Here is a 22,877-nt window from a genome sequence, read left to right on the forward strand (position 1 = left end):
CCAAAAAAAATTTTGAATTGAAAACATCAATATGCAACTATCACTATTATAGCTTAATTTTAAGCCAAATTAACTTAGTAGGATAACTAATAAATAATATAATTGCCGCCAAAATATTAGATGCGAATATACACTGGAGTAGAATAACAAATTCGTCTTCCAAAATGTATGAACATTTTTTGGAAAGAAAAAAAATATATATATAGTATTTTTAATGTATGGTAACCATATTTTTGCCAAACATATTAGTCCTTTCCTTTATGTAGCTTCCTCAGAGAAACCTCCTTATATATATGAAAGTGATGTATTAAAAAATTTGTGACCTTTTGGTTGCCCCTTTTTATCCCCAAGAGCTCTTTAATGCAAAGGCAATAGGGATTTTCAAATAACTTCAAGTGACTAACCATTATCTTATATGAAATGACAGAATTTATCCTCAAGGGAAGAAAACTGAGAAAAAAAATGGCACTGCAAGCTTGCCTATTAGGAACCCTGTATGTTAGGATCCAAAGGCTATAAATAACAGTTGAGGTATTGAAGGAGAATCTTCAGTTCATTCACTTTTGAGTAAGAATAACTGGGACTTCAGTTGGGCTTGTTTGCAATACATTTATGGTCTCAACGCACAAGAAGGAATGTTTGTTTGTGGAGGAAGCTGATTCAGTTAGTTGAGAGTTTCAGAGATCCTTGGATTGTACTGGGGGACTTTAATGTTGTATGCCATTATTATGAGAAAAGAGAAGGGGAGCAAGGTCGTGCAGCAGCCATGGATGACTTTAATGAGTGTATCTTTGATGTGGGTCTATCTGACTTGAAGTGGAGAGAGAACTGTTTACCTGCAAAACAATCAGAGAGGGAAGTAGTAGAATATGTTCAAAAACTTGACAGGGTATTGGTTAATGATGTTTGTTTGGATAAGTGAAATTTGTCAGAGGCAGTCCTTTTAGTACCTGGCTTGTCAAATTATAGCCCCATTTTGTTGAGATTTTTGAAGAAAGGGAGCCTCCAATTTTCACCAATAGAAGATTACTGTTTGACTAAAACTACCATGACTGAAGTTTTAGCCTCATCCTCCTACCATTTGACTGAAAAGAAGTTAAGGGAGCCTCTAATTTTCTCCAATGGAAGACTATAGTTAGATTTGTACTCATGAGCAGCAAGACCACCCAACATGAGCTGCCACCAAGGATGGTGTGAATTGGTGTTGGAAGTATGACTAAGGTTTCCTAATGGGAATAGATTTTCCCTTTAAATCCACTATTTTAATTATATTTTATTATCTTATATTTTCTATTTTCTATTTGGTATTAGATTAGTTTCTTAATAAGTCTAAGATTAGTTTATCTATTTATTTTTGTATTTCTTTCCCTAGCCAAAGTGAGATTTACTCAGATTGTGACTATAAATACCCCACTGGGGCTTATGAATGAAATAATACCTTCTTAACAATAATTTCTTCAAATTCCAACATGGTATCAGAGCCCTCTTGAGATTGTTGTTTTGAGAGTCCTTTAAGTTCCTAGTTTAAAGAATTAGACCCTGGTTCAATAAAGAAGATGAACTAGGGTTCCCATGAACTTTCAAATTTTGTTCTTTTTTCCTACATTTGTTTTACTATGCTTCCGTTTCATTTGGATTAGATCCAATCAGTTTTCTTCTTGTTAGAATGCCATTCTTCAGACTTGCAGAACTTGGTCTCTGTTACCTTTGAAGATCTGCCCCTTACCTTGGCAATCTTCCACTTTGGAGATCTAACTTTTTTGATCTGCATAAAACGTGATCTTTATTACCCTTAGAGAGTTACCCCTTACCTTGACAATCTTCCACTTTGGAGGTCTAACCTTGATGTAAATTTGGCGTTTGACTTGTGCAGAACTTGATCTTTATTACCTTTGGAGATTGTCCCTTACCTTGGCAAATTTTCCCTTTTGAGATCTAACATTGCTGCAGATGTTCCATTTTTCTTGTTATACCTTAGCAATTGTTATCCCATAAAATACATGTCTCCTCAGATTTGCGCAGAAATTGGTCTTCTCGATATCTAAAGACTTTACCTTTTTCCTTGGATGTTCTTCTTTGGAGACCTGAAGTTGGAGTTAAGATGAGGACAAAGGAAGTGAAATTGAGAAACATTTTATCAAGGAAAATTTGGAAAGCGGTCATTAATTTGTAAAGTACGAAGGTCAAGTTGCAAATATTTTCCTGGACATCTACATGCTATTTTGACCAAGTTGAGCATGTGTGATATCCATGCCTTAACTTGAGGGGGAGTGTTGGAAGTATGACTAAGGTTTCCTAATTGGAAGAGAATTTCCCTTTAAATCCTTTATTTTTTTTTTTCAATTATTATTATTATTATTTTATTTTATTTTTTGTGAACAAAGAATCATATTAAAACATCAAAAGGAAATACAAAGAGAATAGGGGGAGCCACAGCCCTTCAAAAGTTGGTCTGAAAAAGGAAAGTGAGATTCCAGGAACTAACAATTAACCTATTCCTTGGAGAGTCAAGCACAAGGGGACAGGGAGAGGAGAGCAATTTAGAAGAAACATCAAAATGGATGGCTTTCCAAATCCCATCTTGGGATCGGGATTTGGAACTCCATCTCATCATGTTACGCTCCCACCACAGGTGATGAATGGTAGCGGCAAAGACAAGCTTACCTACTTAGTCACAAATCGAGGAGCCAGAAAAGCTTCTTAGGATCCAATTCCAATCACGACCAAACCAAGGGAGAGTCTCAATCTTGGCCAAATAGATGCAATGGCATCCATAAGGAGCGGGAAAAGGGGCAGGTGAAGAAAAGGTGGTCAAGGTCCTCAGGGCCATTCCAACATAGGATACAGTTGGGGTCAACAAGGATATGGCGGCTAATAGGGAATGCTTGGGTGGGAAGGGCAAGGTCAAGAGCTCTCCAGAGGGTAAGAGAATGGTGGGGGATATGGCTTTTGAACCAAACAAGAGGGGCCCAAGGAACAAGGGGGAAGGGGCTCTGAGGAGGTTCCAAGCGGAAGTGGTAATGAAGGATTTAGTGTGGGAAGGAAGCCAAATGGATATGTCAAAAGGAGAGGGGGGGGGGACGGAGTTCCAAATTTGTGTGAGATTGGGGTGGGGGGAGGGGGTCCATGAACCATTAGAGATGAAGGATGAGAGGGAAATAGCTTTAGGGATACGGGTGTCATAGACAGTGCGGGGACAAAGAGAGTGAACAGAATACCCATCGAATGCCATAGATCAAGCCAAAAGGATGTAGAGGATCCAACAGAGATTTGGATAGAGAAAGCAAAAAGGGCATAAGGACGAAGAATAAGGAGTTTACTCCAAATTCGGGAAAAGGTGGAGAGGATCGGGACAGTCCAAATGGAATCCAATTTAAAAGATAGGAGTAAACCCATGAGACCCAGATGGAATCATGCTTGGAAGCAATTTTCCAAATAAGCTTGAGAAGACAAGCCAAGTTAACATCAAGAATGTGGCAGATACCAAGACCACCTTCAGATTTAGGGCGACAGATAGCAGCCCAACTGATGGGGTGAAGGAACCAGGAGGATTCTTGGCCTTTCAAAGGAATGCACAGAATAGAGATTCCATAGCATGGATCGTAGCTTTAGGAAGGAAAAAGATGTCACACCAATAAAGGTATGAGGATTGGAGAACTGATCGGATGAGCACCACTCTACAACAAATGAGAGAAGCCTACCTTTCCAAAATTGGAGCTTTTTCCAAATGTGGTCTAGCATGGGGGCACAATGGTGGCGGGTGGTCCACTAAGGATAAGAGGGAGACCAAGATAGGTCACAGGGAAGGACCCAAGCTTAAACCTAGTAAGATGCAAGAGAGAGGTGTGAGTCGAGTCAGAGATGCCCAAAAGGAAGATGGTGGATTTCTCCAAATTCACTCGAAGGCCGGAGAGGGATTTAAAATAGGAAAGAGCAGAAAGGATGGAGGAGATAGATTCGTGATCAACTTTGGAGAAAATCATGAGGTCATCCGCAAAAGCAAGATGGGTTAGCTTGAGAGATTTATATTTGAGTAAAGGGGAAATGAGGAGTTGGTTAATTTTGGATTGGAGGATATGAGAAAGGATTCCAGGGCCAAGGTAAAGAGATATGGGGAGAGAGGGCAACCTTGGCAGATAGCAACTTTGGAAGACAAGTAACCAGCCAAGGAGCCATTGGTGATATTGGTGAAGTGGGGGGGGGGGAAGAGCGATATTTTTCAATCCAATGGACAAAGGAAGGGGGAAGCCCATACGAGAGAGGACTTCACTAATAAAATTCCACCGGATGAAATCAAAGGTTTTGAGGAGATCAACCTTCAGGAGGGCGGCCGAAGAGTTTGAGGATCTATCAAAACCTTTGACAATTTCCGCACAAAGAAGGATATTATCAGAGATGCTATAGCCAAAGATGAAGGTAGACTGGTTTGGACTCACAAGGGAGGGCAAAACCAACTTAAAACGATTAGCAAGAATTTTGAAGATGAATTTGTAGAGGAGATTGCGGAGGGAGATCGGTCAAAAGCCAGAGAGAGGAGGCACCTGGCTTTTTTGGGATGAGATAGAAAAAGGTTTGGTTGATGGAGGAAAGCTGGGAGGGATTGAGGAAGAAGCTACGAATAGCATGAACAAGCTCACTCTCAAGGAAGTCCCAAGCAGTAAGGAAGAAACCTATGCTGAAACCATCAAGGCTAGGGGCATGATTAGCTTTGTGAGAGTGGATAGCAAAGAAGATTTCCTCCTGGGAAGGAATAGAGAAGAGAGGGGCCAGGTAAGAAGGGTCAACGAATTTCTTAAGGATGGAAGGGGGGAGAGAAGGAGAGAGAAGGCTAGAGAAATAGGAGACAACTTTGGTCTTAATGCTAGGAGGGTTATAAATTCAACCGCTACTAGTAAGAAGATGAGGAAAGGAATTGAAATTGAGACGGGCTTTAAGACTACGGTGGAAATAGGTTGTATTGGCATCCCCCAGCTCAAGCCACTTGAACTAGATTTCTGGCTAAGAAAACTTTCCTCCTGGGAAGCAAGAGTGGAGAGGTTTAGAGAGAATCTTTTCTTCCTCAGCCAAAGACGGTTGAGGAAGATATTGGACTCTAGAAGGATCTGAGCAGCAAGAGAGACCCTAGAGGAAATGTTGCCAAAAGTAGAGGAATTCAAGGAGCTTAGGGCTATCTTTGTATTCTTAAGCTTCTGGGCAAAGGCCACAAGAGGAAGGGAGTGGCAGCAGACCAACTGGATCCAAGCATTTTGGATGGTTGGGAGAAACGAGGGATTGGAAATCCACATGTCGAACAATTTGAAAGGCTTGGGACCATAGTTGTCAAGGCGTCGCCTAGGCGTCGCTTAATCGTCGCCTCGGCGTCTGGGCTCCTTCGGAGCGCTTCAAATTGGCGTCGCCTTATTTTTAGGCAATAAGGCGTCCACTTTTTTTTCTTTCTTTTTTAAATCACGAGAAAGATGCCTAATCGAAGGCATATATTGAAATACTTATTAGATTCCGATTGTAAAGTATCTATTGTTTGAACCTATATGCATATGTATAATGACGCTACATGTGATCAAATGTTAAATAAAAATAAAAACAAACAAAATTAAAAGAGATTAAGTTCTTGACTCAAGTCTCACACTCTCACTCTCACTCTAATCCCTAATCTCTTTCTCTCTTCCTCTCTTCTTCTCTTCCATTCCCGCAGTGACACTCCGGCAAGCAGTTGTCAGTGACAAGCAACTTCTTCTCTTCCTTTTTTCTTGTGACTTTTTATTTAGGGCCCATTATGTGTGGTTTGTAGTATGTTGGACGACTTGAGGTAGTCTGATATTAGTTTTTTTATTATATAAGATATGATAGATTTAGAGTGAATGAGATGTACACAAAAAATTTCACTTTAAACGCCTCAACCGCCTCAAAAGCGCCTCGGAGGGCGCCTCGTCGACTCATCACCTCAATTAGCCTAAACCGCCTTGCATCGCCTCGCCGCCGTGACAACTATGCTTGGGACTAAAAGAAGGAAGATCTAGAAGGTGAAGACAGCAAAGGAAGTGGTTCGAGAGAGAGGGGGAGAGAAATGGGCATGGGAGGTAGGGAAGTGGGAAATCTAGGATTCATTATGTAAGAAGCAATCAAGCTTGGAGGCAATGTGGTCAACTCCACTTCTTCGGCTTTGCCAAGTGAGACGGTGGCCAAACCAACGAAGATGAAAGAGCCCCACCTCCTCAATGCAGGAGTTGAAGGATTCCATTGCCATTGGGTTTGGCGGGAAACCACCAAGTCGCTCATACGAGAAACGGACGATATTAAAATCACCTCCAATACCTCAAGGATGCCCAACCAAGGAGGGGGAGAGAGGGGGGAGATCATCCAAAAGCGGGGCACGATTAAAGCCATAGACAATAGAAAGGAAGGAGGGGGCTGAGGGAGAGGATAAGTGGAAGTGCATGAGTTGAGGAGAGGAGAAAGGAAGGGAGGGTTGAAATTTGCCGGGTCCCACAAAATCCAAATGCGGCCATTGGGGGAGAGAGAAAAGACCAAGAGGGGGCTATGGAGAGGGCAATCAGACGGGCATTGTCATAATAAACGTGGGTTTCAAGAAGAGCACAAAAGGAGGCTTTCGAGTCGCAGAGAATGTGCTTGATTTCGGCTTATTTAGCCAGGGAATTGAGTCCCCCCTAACCTAGATGAGGATGTTTGACATTTAAAATGGTTGTGGGGGGGTGGGCAGTGAAAAAGCTATTGGGGGAGGGGGTTTCAAAAATATTGGGATCAATTAAATGCAAATAATGGGGAGGGGGTTTCAAAAATATTGGGATCAATGGGGGATCTAAAGCAAGGGGAGGTGGGATTAAAATTGAGATACGGTTCAGGGAGAGGGGTGGTAAAAGTCAAAACAGGGGAATCGGGGGGGTTAGGTGAGGGAGGGTTAAGGGGGTTCAGGAGGCTGCGGGTGAGATGGGCAATAGAAAGACCGTGGTTAGATTGCAACAAAGGGCCAGGACCTGTTTGGTTTGGGAATTCATAGGTAGGAGTGGGGTTTGGGTTAGGTGGGCTGGGTTTTGGGGGATAGGCTCACATGGAAGTTTGGCTGAAGAGTTAAAGGGGGTGAGAGGGTTTAGATGGCTTGGGTTAACCGGTTTGGGCCCAAAGATAGAAGAGGCCAAGGGAGGCTAAGGAAGGGTTTAATGATGGGCTTGGTGAGAGCAACCAAAGGTTTCAGTCCACATAAAGGGATATTCATGGTATTCAAAGTTGGGGGAGAGAGGGTGTAAAGGGGATAAGGGTAGTTGTTTCGAGCAGGTAGGTAGAGAGAGGTTAGAAACAGAGGGAAGGTTAGGAGAAAAGCTGGAAGAGGAAGGTTCCAAGGGGTCAGAGATCGATATCTCAAAAGGGCTAGCAAGATAAGAGGAAAGTACCTCAAAAGCAAGCTTTGACTGACCTGCAGTAGAACTCTACGACCAAGGGGCAGCAAGGCTTTTACCAACAAGGGTGATGACGGCGGAGCTTTTGGACATGGCAGCATCATCAGCGTCATCAACGGGAACCAGAGATTCAGGAAACTTGCAGGAGGAGCATGACTTTTTATTTCCTTTTCCGCCAGTAAGTTTTTGTAGTGGTAGGCTTGGCCGACGGAGGAATTGCAGCGGCAACGACAATGGATTCTGTCACAAGGTTCAGTCTGTTGATGAGGGAAATTGGAGAAGTCAAAATTTCCAGCAGCATGCAATCTTTAGGAGGCAGTGGCGGACCATTAGCGATAGGAACAATTTCCGTCGAGATATGCTTTGGAGGTAACAGGCAAGCAGCAAGGAGAGAAATAGGCTTCTTTGAGATGATTCCTACGATAGATGCAGGATTGATAGGCACTTTGGAGCAGTTAGCTTCTTCATGACCAAAAGAGGAATAGACAGAGCATCGAACAAGGATCCAATCATACACGATTATTTGGTTGTAAAGCAAACCAAAATCATCCTTGATGTTGATGCATGGAGGAAGAGGGCTAGAGGCAGAACACAAATATGAGCATAGGAAAGGCACTCCAACTTGCAGGTTTTCAAATCCAAGATTTGGTTCTAGAATTCCAGAGGCAATGCAGCTGAGACATTCTTGATTCTAGAATTCCAGAGGCAATCCAAGTAATTAATCCACAGGGGAAAGGTGCTGAAGTCGACCCTATGGAGAGGTAAGGAGGGCTCCCAAGATTTGGTGAAGATAGGTGTTTAGATCTCTTTCCTAAGATTCCCCTTTTGCCCATTTATGACATGCCTCTCCAATTTCCAATAAATATTCTATTTCGATTTGTTTTGTTCAGTCAATTACAATACATTTTCCAACAAACCAGGGAGATCCCTCGAGAGCTTTGTTCTTGCATTCAATGGAGGAAAATTTGAACAGAAAGATACTAGAATTGATGACAAAGGTTTCCATAGACCCAACAACGTTCCATTGTTTGGAGAGAGAGAGAGAGGTTTTAATAGTACCAAGGGGGACACAAGGGTCGAGGAATTGGCCAAGGATAGCCAAATTCCAGCGAAGGATATCGGGTTCAATTGCTGATGAAGGGCATTAGACCAAGCGAGTGGGGTTGTTAGAAGAGGGTGAGATGAATGAAAGATTATAGTCGATGGAGGAAGGGTTGGTGGTGGACGAGAACAATGATTTCCAAGTTGCAAGGGTGGGTTGGGAGGAAGGGGAAGGTGGAGGTGGAGATGGAGGCGGTGGGTTGAGAGGGTGGGCAGAGGGGGAAGGTGAGTCAACAGACATCATCGGAGCTTCATCAACAGTCATGTTTTTTTAATTATATCTTATTATCTTATATTTTCTATTTTCTGTTTGGTATTAAATTAGTTTCTTAATAAGTCTAAGATTAGTTTATCTACTTGCTTTTGTATTTCTTTTCCTAGTCAAAGTGGGATTTACTCAAATTGTAACTATAAATACACCAATGGGGCCCATGAATGAAATAATACCTTCTGAGCAATAATTTCTTCAAATTCCAGCATTTGGGACATTCTTGATGCATGTAAAATATTCAACTCAATGGCTGATCATATTGTGGACATTGTAATGCACTTAGATATAGAACAAACTATAAGAATATTTAAATATGGTGTTCTCTAATCAAACTAATTTTGTCCAAGATATAAGAGTTGTCATAGGAATTTTACAAGTAGATAGGAAAGGTAGACCCCTAACCCAACATTTTGCTAATTTCAAAAAGATGCATGCGGAATTGGAACTCCATTTTATCCATTTCTTCTGATGTAAAAACCATGCAACAACAACTTGCATTGATGGGCTTCTTAGGAGGCCTAAGGAAGGAATTTGATTCTGTTTGGGCAGAAATCCTCATAGCGTCTTAGTGGGGATATGTATGATTCCACCATATTTTTCATATATAAATCTAAGATATGTAGCGTCTTAGTGGGGGATGCAGTCTTTTGAAACATTATTACTCGTTACGTAGGCTACTGAAATATTTCTTTGCATTGGAAACTTGTCACAACTGATGAAAAAGGGAAGGATACAACCTTCTCACCCTTGAGGTCAATAATGTACTCCTTGAAGGCAAATGCCCCCGGTGACGGAGGGGGTGGTGGGTTGTGCAACGGGGCTGTGGGAGGGGCTCCAAGGTGTGGTAAATGAGGGGTTGCAAGGGGAGGTAGATGTAGAGGAGATGTCAGCCAGGATTTCAGTGCCGGGGTGTCGTGGAAAGTGGGACCAACACAGTGGATCAATGGGGATGCAGCGGAGCAGCAGTAAACTGTCAAGATGCTTCCCTGTTCCATCCAGGTATTATTCTCAAGCCAGTAACTTGGGTACATTTTCCCATTTATCATATACTGCATCCTTTTAAACAAATCCTGGATCTGAAAAGCCTGCTCCCTTTTTAAGTTCCTACTTCTCAATTCTTCTCATTCCAATCATTTGGCTCAAGGTTTCTTTCTTGCACTTATTTCCTTGATAATGTTTGAGGTTGTGATTGGCTGCAGAGAAATGGAAGAGAAAAATGAATTATTGGAGAAGGAGAAAAGGGAAAAAAGGGAAACCTCTCTTCTTTCTTTTGTTAGTCGGCTCAAAAATTAGGGGAGAAATTTCCAGAAAATGAGTAATTATGGTAGCTGTTGCTTATTGAACTGGCTAGAGAAATATCCTCACCTTTTTTTCCTTTTCTTTGTGTCTTAGTGCATGAGGCTCCACAGACACAGCGTCTAGGAGCAGCAAACTTATTCAGCCTTATTCTCTGTTCACCAGAGAGGGTGTTTCTAAGTTTTGAACCTGTGATCAGCAGGTTGCAAACTTGCAATAACACAATATATCGTTAACACTAAGACTTGCCGCTCACCTTCTTTTTACCCACTCAGTTTTATTGAATTATGTTGGTTTTCTGTTTCTTCAATATGCAATGCTGATGCTTATATTCATTTTCTTCAATGACCATTGTCATTTCTGTTATGAGAGTCATCTTAATGTTTTACTTTTGTCTTATGTCTTACACAGAAAACATGGCAGAGATTGAAAGCTGTGAACATACTTCACAATGCAGTTCCTCATCCCAAGGATAGAGTAGGATATCCAATGCACGTGAAGGTGAACTGCTCTCTGCTCTGTTGTCTATATTAAAACTGTTATCTAATATTATTGTGTATCTTGCACTTTTGGTAATTTAGTAATTGTAGTCTTCTAATTTAGGTAGATTTCTTATTGTAATATTGTAATATTTTATTGTAGCTAGTTCTCTTATTCTATGCTAGTTAGTTCTCTCATTTAATTTAATGTCTATTTTCTTATGGAGAAAGTTTAGCTCACATTCTTGTATTTTATATACGTTGATTTCTCAGTAATATTCACACCTTAATATTCAGCCAAATCTAAACGTAACATGTGTTCTTCCTCATGGAAAACAATTTTCCATCCCCTGCTGCTACTTTAGCAATTGCTAACCTTTCTTCTCCTTATTTTCTTCATATTCAGCTTCTACGCTAATGCAGCCAACATCACCTTCATACTTACCTTTGATACCTTCTTTTTGTAGAAATCAAACCGTCATCTTCCCCATGTCTGAAGCTTAATCCTAAGCTTCATTCCTCATTCTAAATCAGTACACCTTAGACCAAACAACCCCCCCCCCCCCCCCCCCCCAAAAAAAAAAAAAAAACTCTCTATGGCGTAACTAAAAACCCAAATCCATCTCCAAATGCTAAACCTAAACCATGAACACTAAATCTTGTTCTAAATCTCTCAAAGCCTATATCTAAAATCCTAAGCCCTAAACCAAAACATTTATGCATTGTTAACCTTCTCGTTTACTTCAACTTCCTGAGTTACTTACCACGTCCCTTGGTCGTGGGTCATCCATTATCCTCAATCCAGCCAAGATTGCCTCATCTGAACAGCTTCCTAATTCATTTACCGCGTCCCTTGGTCATACATAGTCCTATCATCTTCGGTCCAAGGTGGGCATTCATCGTCTTTTATGCTCCAATTTGAGGGTAGCGTTATCTGATATTATTGTGTATCTTGCATTTTTGGTAGTTTAATTATTGTAATCTTCTATTATCTTCTATTCTAGGCTATCTCTTATTGTACTCTTCTTCTATTCTAAGTAGATCTCTTTTTGTAATCTTCCATTATAGGTAATTCTCTTATTATAATCATCTATCTAGTTAGGTCTCTTTTCTTATGGAGAAAGTTTGTTTTCCATTCTTGTATTTATATGCATTGATTTCTCAATAACATTCACGCACCAATATTGAACCAAATTTAAACTTTAAGTAAATCTCTAAAAGCTAAGGTTCGAATGTATGATTCTCTCTAGGTAATTGGGGTCAATCCCTGGGACTCGCAACACCCAGGTACAGAATCCCAAGCAACTAATTCACGCACACGGAGTAGAGTTATTTTGTGCACTGGATATTGATATTTTGAATGATCCTGGAGTGCACGTAACTTTGACATGATTGGTGGGTGACACAGCAAGGGTTGCCCAACACATGGAGGGACACAACTTGAAGTTAAACATTAACAACTGAAAAAGTATATGAAAAGTTGTGGGTGAAAAGGAAAGTAAAAACATGATACCACAGTGATCGATAACAATCGGATGTTAGGTCTGTATCTAAGAAACTGCGTGTTGTAATATTGCCTATATCTCATTGTTGGTAAGATTCTTTACAGGTAGCACGGAGACGCTTCTCGTCAAAAACGGATTCATCTTCTTCTTTTGGGTGGGTCTATTGCGGATCACATAATTTCAGCCCAGCTGCATGGGGACGCCCAGTATCCTATTCTTCTTCTTCTTCTTCTTCTCGTCGTCCGAAAGCAGATGGAGCTGTGGGGACCACTGCTGCTGCTGCTGCTGCCTCCCAGCATTCCAAGTTACGCATCTGCAACTATGAACTAGGGATCATTTTCACCGTTCCCCCATCAGATAAGAGTATGAATTTGGATGACATAGCTCTGCCGTTTGTCGTACCTGCCCCAGAGTACGGTCCCACAGACCGGCCAGCAACATCACAGGCCCTAAAGCAGGCCTTGATTGAACTTCAACTTCAACTTCAACTTGTCGAGAAAGAGAAGCAGGTGGAAGAAGCCACAGATGAGGAGTATCCGGAAGAAGAAGAAGAAGAAGAAGAAGAAGAAGAAGATGATGAAACAATGGTAGACACAAAAGCTTATGCTGACGAGGAGAGTGAGGAAGAGCACACTTACGCGGAGACTCTTTGGAGGCAAGTGGATTCATTAGATAGTTAATTCAGTTAACATTTATAATTGAGAAATTTAAAGAAATTTGAAGAAAATAAAATGGAAGTGCGGTTTGTTTAGACGTCAAGTTCCTTTATTTGGACTGGTTTGTTTACCTTTCAGGGAGCATCGCTGTAATGTTTTTCTCCTTTGTGTAATAATGTATTCGTCGTCTCCTTCCCTAATCCCCTTCAAAGGTAAAAGTGATCATAATATGGATCCGCCCCACCTCCAACTCTCTTCCATTCCCTTCTTAATGGTTACTCATACCAGTTGGTTGATGACCAGATCAGGTCTTCGATGGTCTCAGCTAACTTCACGTGGTTTTTCCTAGCCTTAATTTGTTTTGTTACTCTTAAATTGAATTAAGCGCGTAAACGGCTTTGAAGAATTACGACTCATCAAAATCCCACGTACTAGTTGTGTGTGCTCTACTAAAGTCTGCAATCCAAGGAGTTGATGTTTGTGCATCAACGGCAACATTCATTCTTTAAATCTCTTGTACATACATCCCTTCCTCCTTTTCTAGTCAGATTGTGGATCTAGATGAGGGCTATTTTGAACTTCATAAATTTGAAATCAATCTTCAAATCTCAGCCAGCCAATTATTTATCATAAATGTGCACAGCAGCTCTCTCACAGTAGAAGATGTTTTTCCTTGGAAGAGAGGGGACACAGTCCAGCCCACTTGATGCAGTGCCTTTGGCTGTTCTCACGCATTGCATATTCTCCTACTGTTTCCTCAGGTGACACAATTGCTTAAACAAACCCTTTTTTTCTCCTTCCCTTTGTGAAAGCAGCTGCACGAAGTTTGAGTCGTGCCTTTTTGGGAGGGCAAAATTTCACGGCAGACGGGTGTAAAAAAAGAAAGGAAAAAAATCAGAGAGACCAATCTGCAAGGGAGCTTATCCAATCCAGACAGGAAAGAGAGACCAAATCGTGTTTCGTACAGTCACTCTCTGCTGGTGGTGGTCACGGCGACTCTTTTAGCGTTCATCTTCAACCGTAGTGGTAGTGGGAGTGGGGTGCGTATCAATCGTACTGATTGTGGAATGAAATGATATCAGCTGGGATTTGGGATTTATTTCGCTCCCTCAATATAGCTAATAAGATCCCATCATCTAGATTACCAAAAAAAAAAAAAATTCCCATCATCTAGAGTCACATTTCATATCCACAGAATCAGATCCAGCTTAATTACCACTTTCTTTTACTAACGGATCCTACGGAAAATTCCAGAGGACGAGAGGAAATTAATCAATCAATCAAGAAAACAAAAGCAACCACCACCACCACCTGCTGCAAGTGCAATTCCATGTTCCATAATATTTCAAATGTGCCGATCATCATAAAATAAATAAATATAGGTATACATCATCATCATCTACGGGGACTTACTACTACTCCCTCACGGCGGTACAGTCCAGTAGCTTATACATACAGACATACATATAATAAATAAGAGAGAAAGATGGGTTATTTTCTTTCAAGAAGGAGCAGTAGTAGTACGTACTAGCAGCACTGGTAAATTCAAATTAAAGCATGCATTGCACTGTACTGCAATGCAAGCTAAAAAGATGAGGATCGGATATTCATCAGAAAAAAACATTTCAGACGTCTCTGTCTCTCCTGCACTCGGGAGACATGGTAGGGTACCTGACCCTATCGGTGCAGTAGTTGTAGATGGTGTATTTAGAGCGAACCCACCTGAGCCTCCGCCACTGAAGGGCATCGAGATCTTGGAATTCTTTTTGATCCCACCACCTCTTCCCCTGTGTGGCGCAGTAGTTGGCGTTTACGGATGCCTCGCAGCCGTCCACATGGAAGCTCCTGTAGCTGGCCACGAATGGGGCTTTGGCCCAGTCGGTCTTCTCGAGTCCTCCCCTCGTAGCCCAGTCGTCCGCGTTCCACAGGCTCGAGTATATCTTCATCGGCTGGTTGAAGGGAAATTTCACCCCGAGATCTTTGCTGTTCTTGAACACCCTTATTGGCACGTCGTCCACCAAGAACACTATCTGATACAAGTTCCATAGAACAGCGTAGGAATGGTAGGCTTTCGTTGGGTCGAACCATAGATAGATCCTCTGTTCTCTGTCTCCCTTCCCACCTGTGAACACATTCGTCTGCAGAATGTAGGGCTGCCCTGTTCGGTTTCCCAAGAACTCAAAGTCTATCTCATCGTGCTCTGAGTTCTGGGAAGACAACTGAAACACCAACAACAACAACCCAAAAATAATAAACACTTTGCTGTCAACATCTCATCTCATCTCGTCAAATTAATATTTGCATTATGTACTACTGTGTTCAGTAGTTCAGTGACAGAACACAACACAACACACACTTGAAGCACTTACATAGAAAGCAGTAACCGTGCCAGCCGAATCGCCGGGAACCATCTTTATATCCATACTGAAGTGGCCAAACAAATAAGACCCCTTGGATTGAAATCCAGTACCTTTCCAAAACAAACACAGATCGAATCGAAGTGAAATTTGAAGCGCACCAGTTAAAGCAAGGCAAAGTCTACTACTTTTAGTTTTAGGCTTTTAATTAATCTTTAGCAGGTATCTAATCTATGCAATGCAAAGGGATCTAATCTCGTAAACAAACAAACAAACATCACATGAATGAAAGAAAGTATGAAACATAGAAATGAGTTGAAGGGTTTTTCGTTTTTTCTTTTTTCTTTTCTAACCTGTGTACTTGTCCAGAAAGAGCTGAGCCTCATTGCCGCCGTTGTAGTACTTGATGTGATCAAAAGCCCATGTAGGTGCATAGTTCCGGTAAAATGGCACATTCACGGGCTTCCTGGGTGGAGCTGCCATTGCTCCAGTTGCCAGCAGCGAGAAGAAGCAGCAGCACTGACATAAAGCCCAGAGAAAAGAAGCCATGTATCTGCACAAGAAGCAGCAGAAGCCAAATGGTGATACCAAAATTGCATCTACACATAATACTACAAAACAAAGCGAGCTACGTTGTTGCAGATGAGGAAATGAAAAATAGCAAAGGAAGACAGAACCAATAGCGGGTGAGTGAGTAGTCAGTATATGTGAGGTGGATTACCGGGCGCTACCTGCCTCCGAAAATGCTGCTAGATCGATAGATCAGAAATCGGAAAGATGAAATAGAAAGGGGGCCGAGAAGATCAGGAGCCTTCCTCCGGACCTCAAACCTCAAACCTCAAGTGGAGTATGTAAAATGTAATGTAAGTAAGCCCGCGGCCCCCAACCCTAAAATTTGTGAAAGGAAATCAACTCAAGGAAAGGAATAGTAGCTACTGGCTAGTGACAGACAGAGAAAGAGAGAAAGCTCATTGCTCTTTTGCTCTTTTGCTCTTTTGCTCTTTTGCTCTTTACCTTTCCCTTTTGTTTGTGTGTGCAGGACTTTTGGTCTGCAAGGATTCTGTTCCTTCCTTTAAATATACTTTAAACAAATGCATAGACAGATTCATATTAGCTGTTTTACTTTCAAGTTTCAACCCCACGAAGAAAAATAAAAATCATTATCGTTTCCTGATGGGATGTGTACTATTCTGGCCAAAAATGCTAGCTAATTTGATCATTAATTACAGTAGTCGAGGACTCGCCTACAGCTTTAGTTGTGTTGTGTTGGGCTGTTTGTGCTGTTGTGCAGTTGTGCAGTGGCGAGAGAGAGAGAGAGAGAGATTGAATTATTTGTTTTGCACATTGGATTTTTTGGAAGGTTTCGAGTGGATTGAATTTGGAACCGATGATGTCGTGTTCCATTTTGGCGAGAAACATTGAATGGAAACACCAGTGAATACCAGACGACGACGCGTCACACCATATACCCAAATGCCAATGCCAATGCCAACGCCAATGCCAATGCCATGTCTCCTGGCAATTTGGTAAAGGTAAACATGCAGCAGGGCCCCCACCCCCACCCCCACCCCCCACGAGGCCACGACCTCTATGGCTCTCTCCGGTCCATGGATTCTTGACTGACTCTTCCTCTATATTTTTGTAATAGCGAGTGAATGACATGTGTGTTTTATCTGGGCAAAACTTCCGTCCCACCCAAAGAGTATTGACTTGCCTTGTGAAAATGTTTTCATAATTTTGGAAAATAAAAATAAAAAAGTTTTCATCTGCTTCAAATCAAATAATTGGCATGTGGGATGTTTAAATTTGGTAACATATTATCTTTAATTGTAGTTTAAGCTTTGGGAGTAATGTGAACTATTATCCCACATTCCCACCTACAAATTACACTACAAATTACAAATTACAAATTACAAATTACAAATTAGTGGGGGTTGGAAAATTTTAAAAAAATAATAATTAAAGAAAATAAGTGAAAATGATAATAGGACTCTTTAAGTAAACCTAATCTGCACTAGATCTGGTGTTAGAGGGATTGAATAAGCAGTAATATTAATTAGGATAAATATCTCTTACCTGACAAATATATCAAACACCTCTCATCTGTTGACTGTTAGAGTGATTACGGTAATTTAGGGTTTAAAATAAAAAAATATTTTTAGCCAAGGGTAGTTTGGGATTTTAAAAAATTAACAGAGGGGAGGTGTTTGATATATTTGCCAGGTAAGAGGGAAGGTAAATGATATTATCCAACTAAGAGGGGGTGTAAGTGTTATTTGTCTAGCTAAGAGGGGAGATAAGTGATATTTACCCTATTAATTAAGGTGAAGCATCCGTAATAATATTAAAGAATGCAATGAGGGGGTAAAGTGTAGATAATGCGGCATATTATTCGAGTCCGGATCTGCGACCTTGTCGTTTGTGCACCCCGATGGGCTTACCACCACAAAAAACAGGAGGGCCCAGGGGTGGTGATGGGAGGGTTTTTTTTTTTTTTTTTTAGAATATTTTCTGGTGGGGCCCACCTTTTTGTTTTGTGGTGGAAAAACCGTCGGGGTACTCCCTTCGGGGGTGATGATCCGGGTTCTATTATTCCCCCATAACTAAGGCGGTAAGGAAGGATGGAGAATAATAAATGTGGGCAGGCAGGCGGTGCTGTGCCTGTGATGCAGTCAGTGTGTATCTAATCCAACACCTGTAGGCTGTAGGCAGTAGTAAGCAGTAACCACTAACCACTCTAAGTCTCTAACCAAACCAAGAATGAATCGAATCAAATGATGATCTTCGATTCTTAGGAGGGAGGTTTAGTTTAGGTTAGGAGGCCACAGACCTCCTACATGAGTACAGTACACTAGTTGTTGTAGTAATAGACTAATACTGAATTATTATGAATTATGAATTATGAATTATGAATTAAGAATTAAATTGGATTGGATTGGATTGGATTATTGCGGAGAGGAAGAAGAAGAACCACATGGGTTGGCACGTGTTAGGTCTGCAATTATGGCAACCCACATGGTCTTTTTATAATATGTTTTTGTGGAGGTTGCAGGCATTGAGGCGCCTGACCTGACCTGACCTGACCTGACCGCCTTGTGGGTTGGTTAGCTGGAAGCCTGGAACCATCCATCAACGATATCTCATCATCTCTCATCTCATCTCTCATCTCTCATCTCTCATCTCGCTGACCCCCAGAATAGAAAAAAAAAGAAGTTGGAACCAAACCACAGACAACGTGACAAGTGACAAGTGACAACGCGCAAGGGAAGGGATCAAGGATTAGGGATTATTATATAGGAATCTAGGGAAGGGAAGGTCCCCAGGAGGACAACTGACTGGGCCAGGCCAGGCCAGGCCAGGCCAGGAGAGGAGAGGACCCTAATCACAAATTTTTTTTTTGGTACAAATGCGCTTTTTATATATAGGGATAGGGATATTACATATGTCGTCGGTAAGAGTTGAACCCATGACCTCTCCACTGAGAAGCAGGTTCCTAAACATCCTACTACTCCTCCATTGGCACCCCAATCACAAATTCATTCAGTTGTAATTTGTAAAGCAAATCTGGACCCACGGAAGGAAGGGCGAGAGACTCGCGGCCTCGCCGGTGGGTGTATCTGTATCATATTATACACACGATCATAATTCCTCCGGGCCCCGCCTGCCTGCGATTCCATCCCATTTTCCACCCTCACGGCCCCACCCCACCCCACCCCACCCCAGTGAGGAGTGAGTGACCCCACCATACAAATATATATATATATATATGGATCCGGTTGGTTATTGGAGTTAGTAATCTTCTTTCTCTTCTCTTATTTCTCCAAAACCAAGATTCGGAAATTTTCGGAATTCTCGTCTCCGTGGTCTCCGAGAGGACCGAGACTCTGACTATATGGTATGTAAAGTATAGTGTCCAACCATGAACCACCCCCACGGGCCCCACAGGACCACGGCCACCCACCACTCCCGAGACGATGAGGTAATTATTGTTGAGTGGACACTGGACAGCTAGTTAGTGTGTAGTGTAGTCAGTAGTGTAGTGTTTTCGCTAACCTCCATTGTCAATCCATTCCTCACTCCTCTTCGAGTCTGATCCAGCAACACACGCACCCACCCACGGGCCCATCTCTCCCTCTCTAAGGAAGGAAGGGCGCAATGGAATGACATCCAAGCCAACTTGGCTTGGCTCGGCTCTGCTCTGCTCTCCCGTATCATCAAAGAAAAGAAAGCAAAAGAAATTTTCGCCTTTTAGGGAAATTTTTTTTGGTTTCTTTTAATTTTGCTGCTTTTTCCGACCATAAACCATAACTTTTTCTCTTTTTTTCCTGCTTTGGCAATGCAATAGTTGTTGGATTTGAATGTATTGCACTTTATGGATTCATATAATTATAATAGTATTTTATTTGTAATTAAAACAGATTTTAAATCAATTACTAAAATTATATATTAAACTTAAAATTATATTGAAGTTAAAATTTTAAATTTAGTCTTTATACAAATCAATCCTATAAGGGTTTGGTTCATCCCAAACATAAGGATTAAGGACAATAAAGGGTATCACTTTATGGGTATAAAAGTTGTATGAAATTTTTTGAAAATAGTAGAATCTCTTTATAGGTGATGCGTCATAGTTATATTGCTATTGCTCTCGACTAAATCTCCTCTTGTTCTGAAAACGATGAAACCTGTAAGAAAGGTTAGACGCGGGCCGGCTAGAATACCGAGCAACCGCCTCCGATGGCTTAGTCAGATAGTGAACAGGTTAAAGTCCCGTGTAAAAATCACACTATACTATGTTCAGAATGTATTGGGTGCTTACCGGAGGGGTATGTCCTTATTTTTATATTGTAAATGTTATATTTTTTGTACTTGATAAGTTTATCCGGCGAGGGCTGTTGTTTCTCCTGGGATTATGCCTCCTTGTCATTGGTCTCGCTCGATCGGTTACTCATTAACCTTCCCAATTGAGAGCAGTTGCCATACAAATCTAGCGTACATTATGCCTTGATCAAATTGATCGGTACCAGTCCCGACTACATGGCATGTGGAGCCCCGATCGGGTTTGACCCGGTCAAGTAAGAAACTTCCATATCAATAAGATTTACCAAATCACAAAATCTTTTGTGGGTATTATGTTTTCGTATACACAAAATCTCTTGTAGGTCCCATGTGAATTCAACTCCTCCAACTTCTCACACATCCGTGGAAATTAATGACGTTGCTTGGGACCTGCGCAATAAATGCGCAGGACCATCAAGCCATTCACTTTGGGCGGTGGGATAGAAATTTTGGTCGAAATTCAACGGTCGAGGCCGAAATCTCGATCGAAATTTTGGCTTGATTTTAATGCGCAGGATTCAAGCTTTTTTCGGGAAATTAACCAAAGCGCCTTGAAGATGTAGTCGTGATGTGCGCAAACTGGCCTGGATGAACCACATTTCAAAAAAAAAAAAAAAACCCACTCACGATAAAGAAAGAAAAATAAATAAATAACGCGGACATATGGTCAAACTGTCAAAGTCGGCTCGGCAGGAAGTTGATCACACACTTTTGGCCACACCTTTTTGTAAGTTGTAAGTTGTAACCCTACAGGCCACAACTAAAAAGTCTTGTTCTACTTCTACCCATAAAAAGATATTAAAAAAAAAAAAAAAAAAAAAGTCTTGAATCCTTTCACCAGAGCAGAATCCCCACCGCCTGGCGCGGCCCCACTAATTCGAGGCCTCAAATTTTCAATTCCCTCCCTCGTGTCTCGTGTGGGCTTCCTCCTGGGGGATGGCCTTCTCTTTTTCTTTTTTCTTTTTCTTGTAATAACAAAATGGCCCATTTGGATTTTGTGAAAAAAGAGAATAACATATTTACAGTTGTTTTTGTCACCTCTCAGTATTTGAAATCTTTTTCAATTGTTTTTTCTCATCTTATACGTACTTGCAATTTTGTTCTAGAACTCAACGTTCTTTCTTCTCTATTTCTTTCTAATCCCAGTCAAAATCCAACGTCTCTTTTGGGTTGAAGTTGAACCTATAAGCCCAGAGATGGGGGAGGGGTGACAAGTGTGTGAGGTAACAAAAATTAGATCTCAAATAAGCAGTAAAAAGTTGCACCTATTAAAAGCTCCCCCCTAAAAAAAAAAAAAATAAACCCAAAAAAAAAACATATCCACAAGACATGTCTTGAAATTTCATTGAGGTTTATTCCCCCCAAATAAATTTAAAACTGAAAACCGCGGTGCATTCAGAATTCTATACGTTTTAATCAACATCTCAAACCACCATACGACCCGCGAGTATGCAAAAGACCCAAGGGTATGTTTCTAAAAGGGGGGAATCCTTTTTTTAAAAAACCCCCCCAAAACCAAACCCACCCCCCAAAAAAACCCTCCATCCCCACCCCAATGGCAAGCTGATCCGGGACAAAGTAAATATGGAAAACATTTGGAAATCACATTGTTCAAAAGATAAAACATTATATTTTTATTTGGAGAGCAACTGGTGAAGGCCTTGGCTTGGCTTGGCTTGGAGACATGCATGCATGATGACGGCAGATGCATTATTATTATTATTATTACTGGATTTGGATTGGGATTGGGATTTTGGCTACCCAGGCCTACAAGAACTAGTAGTAGTACGTAGTAGTAGTGGATTTCTGTCCTCGATCATTTCCATCTCATGGGCATGAGGAGGAGGAGGAGGAGACGCTCTAGTAGTACATGTTGATGATAGGTACAGGTACAGGTACAGGTATGGGTATGGGTATGGGTATCCTCCTCCAGTACTACCGAGTCTAGCTCATCCACTCCAGCAGGAAGTCCAAGTCCAAGTCCAAGTCCGATTCCGATTCCAGCAAAGACTCGATCCAAACATGGCATCGGTGAGCCTGACCACACCTGGGTTTTGGCCGTTGAGAATGGAGAAGGTGGTGGCAGGCTCGAAACCCGCGTTGACGCTGTAATGGAAGAGCCCACGCGGAAACACAAACACGTCCCCTTCCCGAAGCATCTTCTGAAACATCCGCTTTCTGGTGTCCACGAACCCCACCACCACAACTCCCTTTGTGACGTACAACACCTCGGACGCCCTCGGGTGCGAATGTGGCTGCACCATGCCGTCCACGTCTATGTCTGTTCTCCCCATAGACAGACCCAGGGTGTTCAGCCCTGGGAACTCCCCCGCCGTGATCGTACTCATCGCCGACCTCAGGAAGTTGTCCGTGTCTCCTCCACGCTTCATCTCTGAGCTCTTGAAATCCGAAGCTACGATGGCAGCTGGGTTTTTGCAGGGGAACCCATTCACGAAGAGCAGCGGCACGGTGGTGGATGTGGAGTTCTTCTGATCATCATCATCTTGATCATCTTGTAGTCCTCCTGCTTTCGACGACGTTAATATTAATGTTGGACATGTATCCTGGAGAGGACTCCCATTATCTGCAATGCAACCCTGCAGGATAGCACCGGAGATGTTGAACAAGCACAATAGCATTCGGACGGTGCTTGTGGTAGACCAAAACGTCGACAGAGTTATAGGATTTTGATTTTTGATCACCATCTCTGATCTAGATCTCTCTCTCTCCTCTCTCTCTCTCTCTCTCTCTCTCTCTCTCTCTCTCTCTTTCTGGCCGGAATGAAATTAATTTTGCATACCATATGAATATCATTCATTTCTAGTCTCGCCTAAATAAGCGACGACCGATGGCATGGAACGCAAGCAACGCACGAGACTTGGAGTTCACTGCCGGATGATTATTATTATTATTATTATTATATATAGATAGATGGATTATGTTCTAAGAATCGAAGAAGCA

General features: G+C 41.7%; 3 protein-coding genes across 4 annotated transcripts in view; 1 reads left to right on the top strand and 2 right to left on the bottom strand.

Annotated features, from left to right (window-relative positions):
* LOC149006173 (forkhead-associated domain-containing protein / FHA domain-containing protein) overlaps nt 1-13,331 on the top strand; it is a 67,349-nt gene extending 54,018 nt beyond the window's left edge. Inside the window, exons 12-13 of the mRNA XM_089164525.1 lie at nt 10,492-10,581; nt 12,169-13,331. Coding sequence (XP_089020651.1) covers nt 10,492-10,581; nt 12,169-12,744 — 666 coding nt within the window. The 3' untranslated portion in view covers nt 12,745-13,331. The remainder of the gene's footprint in view (nt 1-10,491; nt 10,582-12,168) is intronic.
* Nucleotides 13,332-14,011: 680 nt separating this feature from the next.
* On the bottom strand, nt 14,012-16,490 carry LOC149006175 (xyloglucan endotransglucosylase protein 2-like). Of its 2 annotated transcripts, none has more exons than XM_089164524.1 (4): nt 15,809-16,490; nt 15,431-15,630; nt 15,090-15,190; nt 14,012-14,939 (listed from the first exon to the last, which is right to left on the bottom strand). In XM_089164524.1, the coding sequence occupies exons 2-4, from the start codon at nt 15,624-15,626 to the stop codon at nt 14,346-14,348; spliced, it is 891 nt and encodes a 296-aa protein (XP_089020650.1). In that variant the 5' UTR covers nt 15,627-15,630; nt 15,809-16,490; the 3' UTR covers nt 14,012-14,345. The 2 variants fall into 2 exon arrangements, with proteins under 2 accessions (XP_089020650.1, XP_089020649.1); XM_089164523.1 differs by having other exon boundaries at nt 14,013-14,939; nt 15,799-16,488.
* A 5,001-nt stretch (nt 16,491-21,491) lies between these two features.
* LOC149006176 (RmlC-like cupins superfamily protein) lies at nt 21,492-22,664 on the bottom strand. Its single transcript, XM_089166349.1, has one exon. The coding sequence runs from the start codon at nt 22,619-22,621 to the stop codon at nt 21,866-21,868; it is 756 nt and encodes a 251-aa protein (XP_089022475.1). The 5' UTR covers nt 22,622-22,664; the 3' UTR covers nt 21,492-21,865.
* Nucleotides 22,665-22,877: the final 213 nt, after the last annotated feature.

Source organism: Hakea prostrata, chromosome 8, assembly GCF_041222555.1.
Source record: "Hakea prostrata isolate BN-2017 chromosome 8, UWA_Hpros_2, whole genome shotgun sequence".
Taxonomy (NCBI): Eukaryota; Viridiplantae; Streptophyta; class Magnoliopsida; order Proteales; family Proteaceae; genus Hakea; species Hakea prostrata.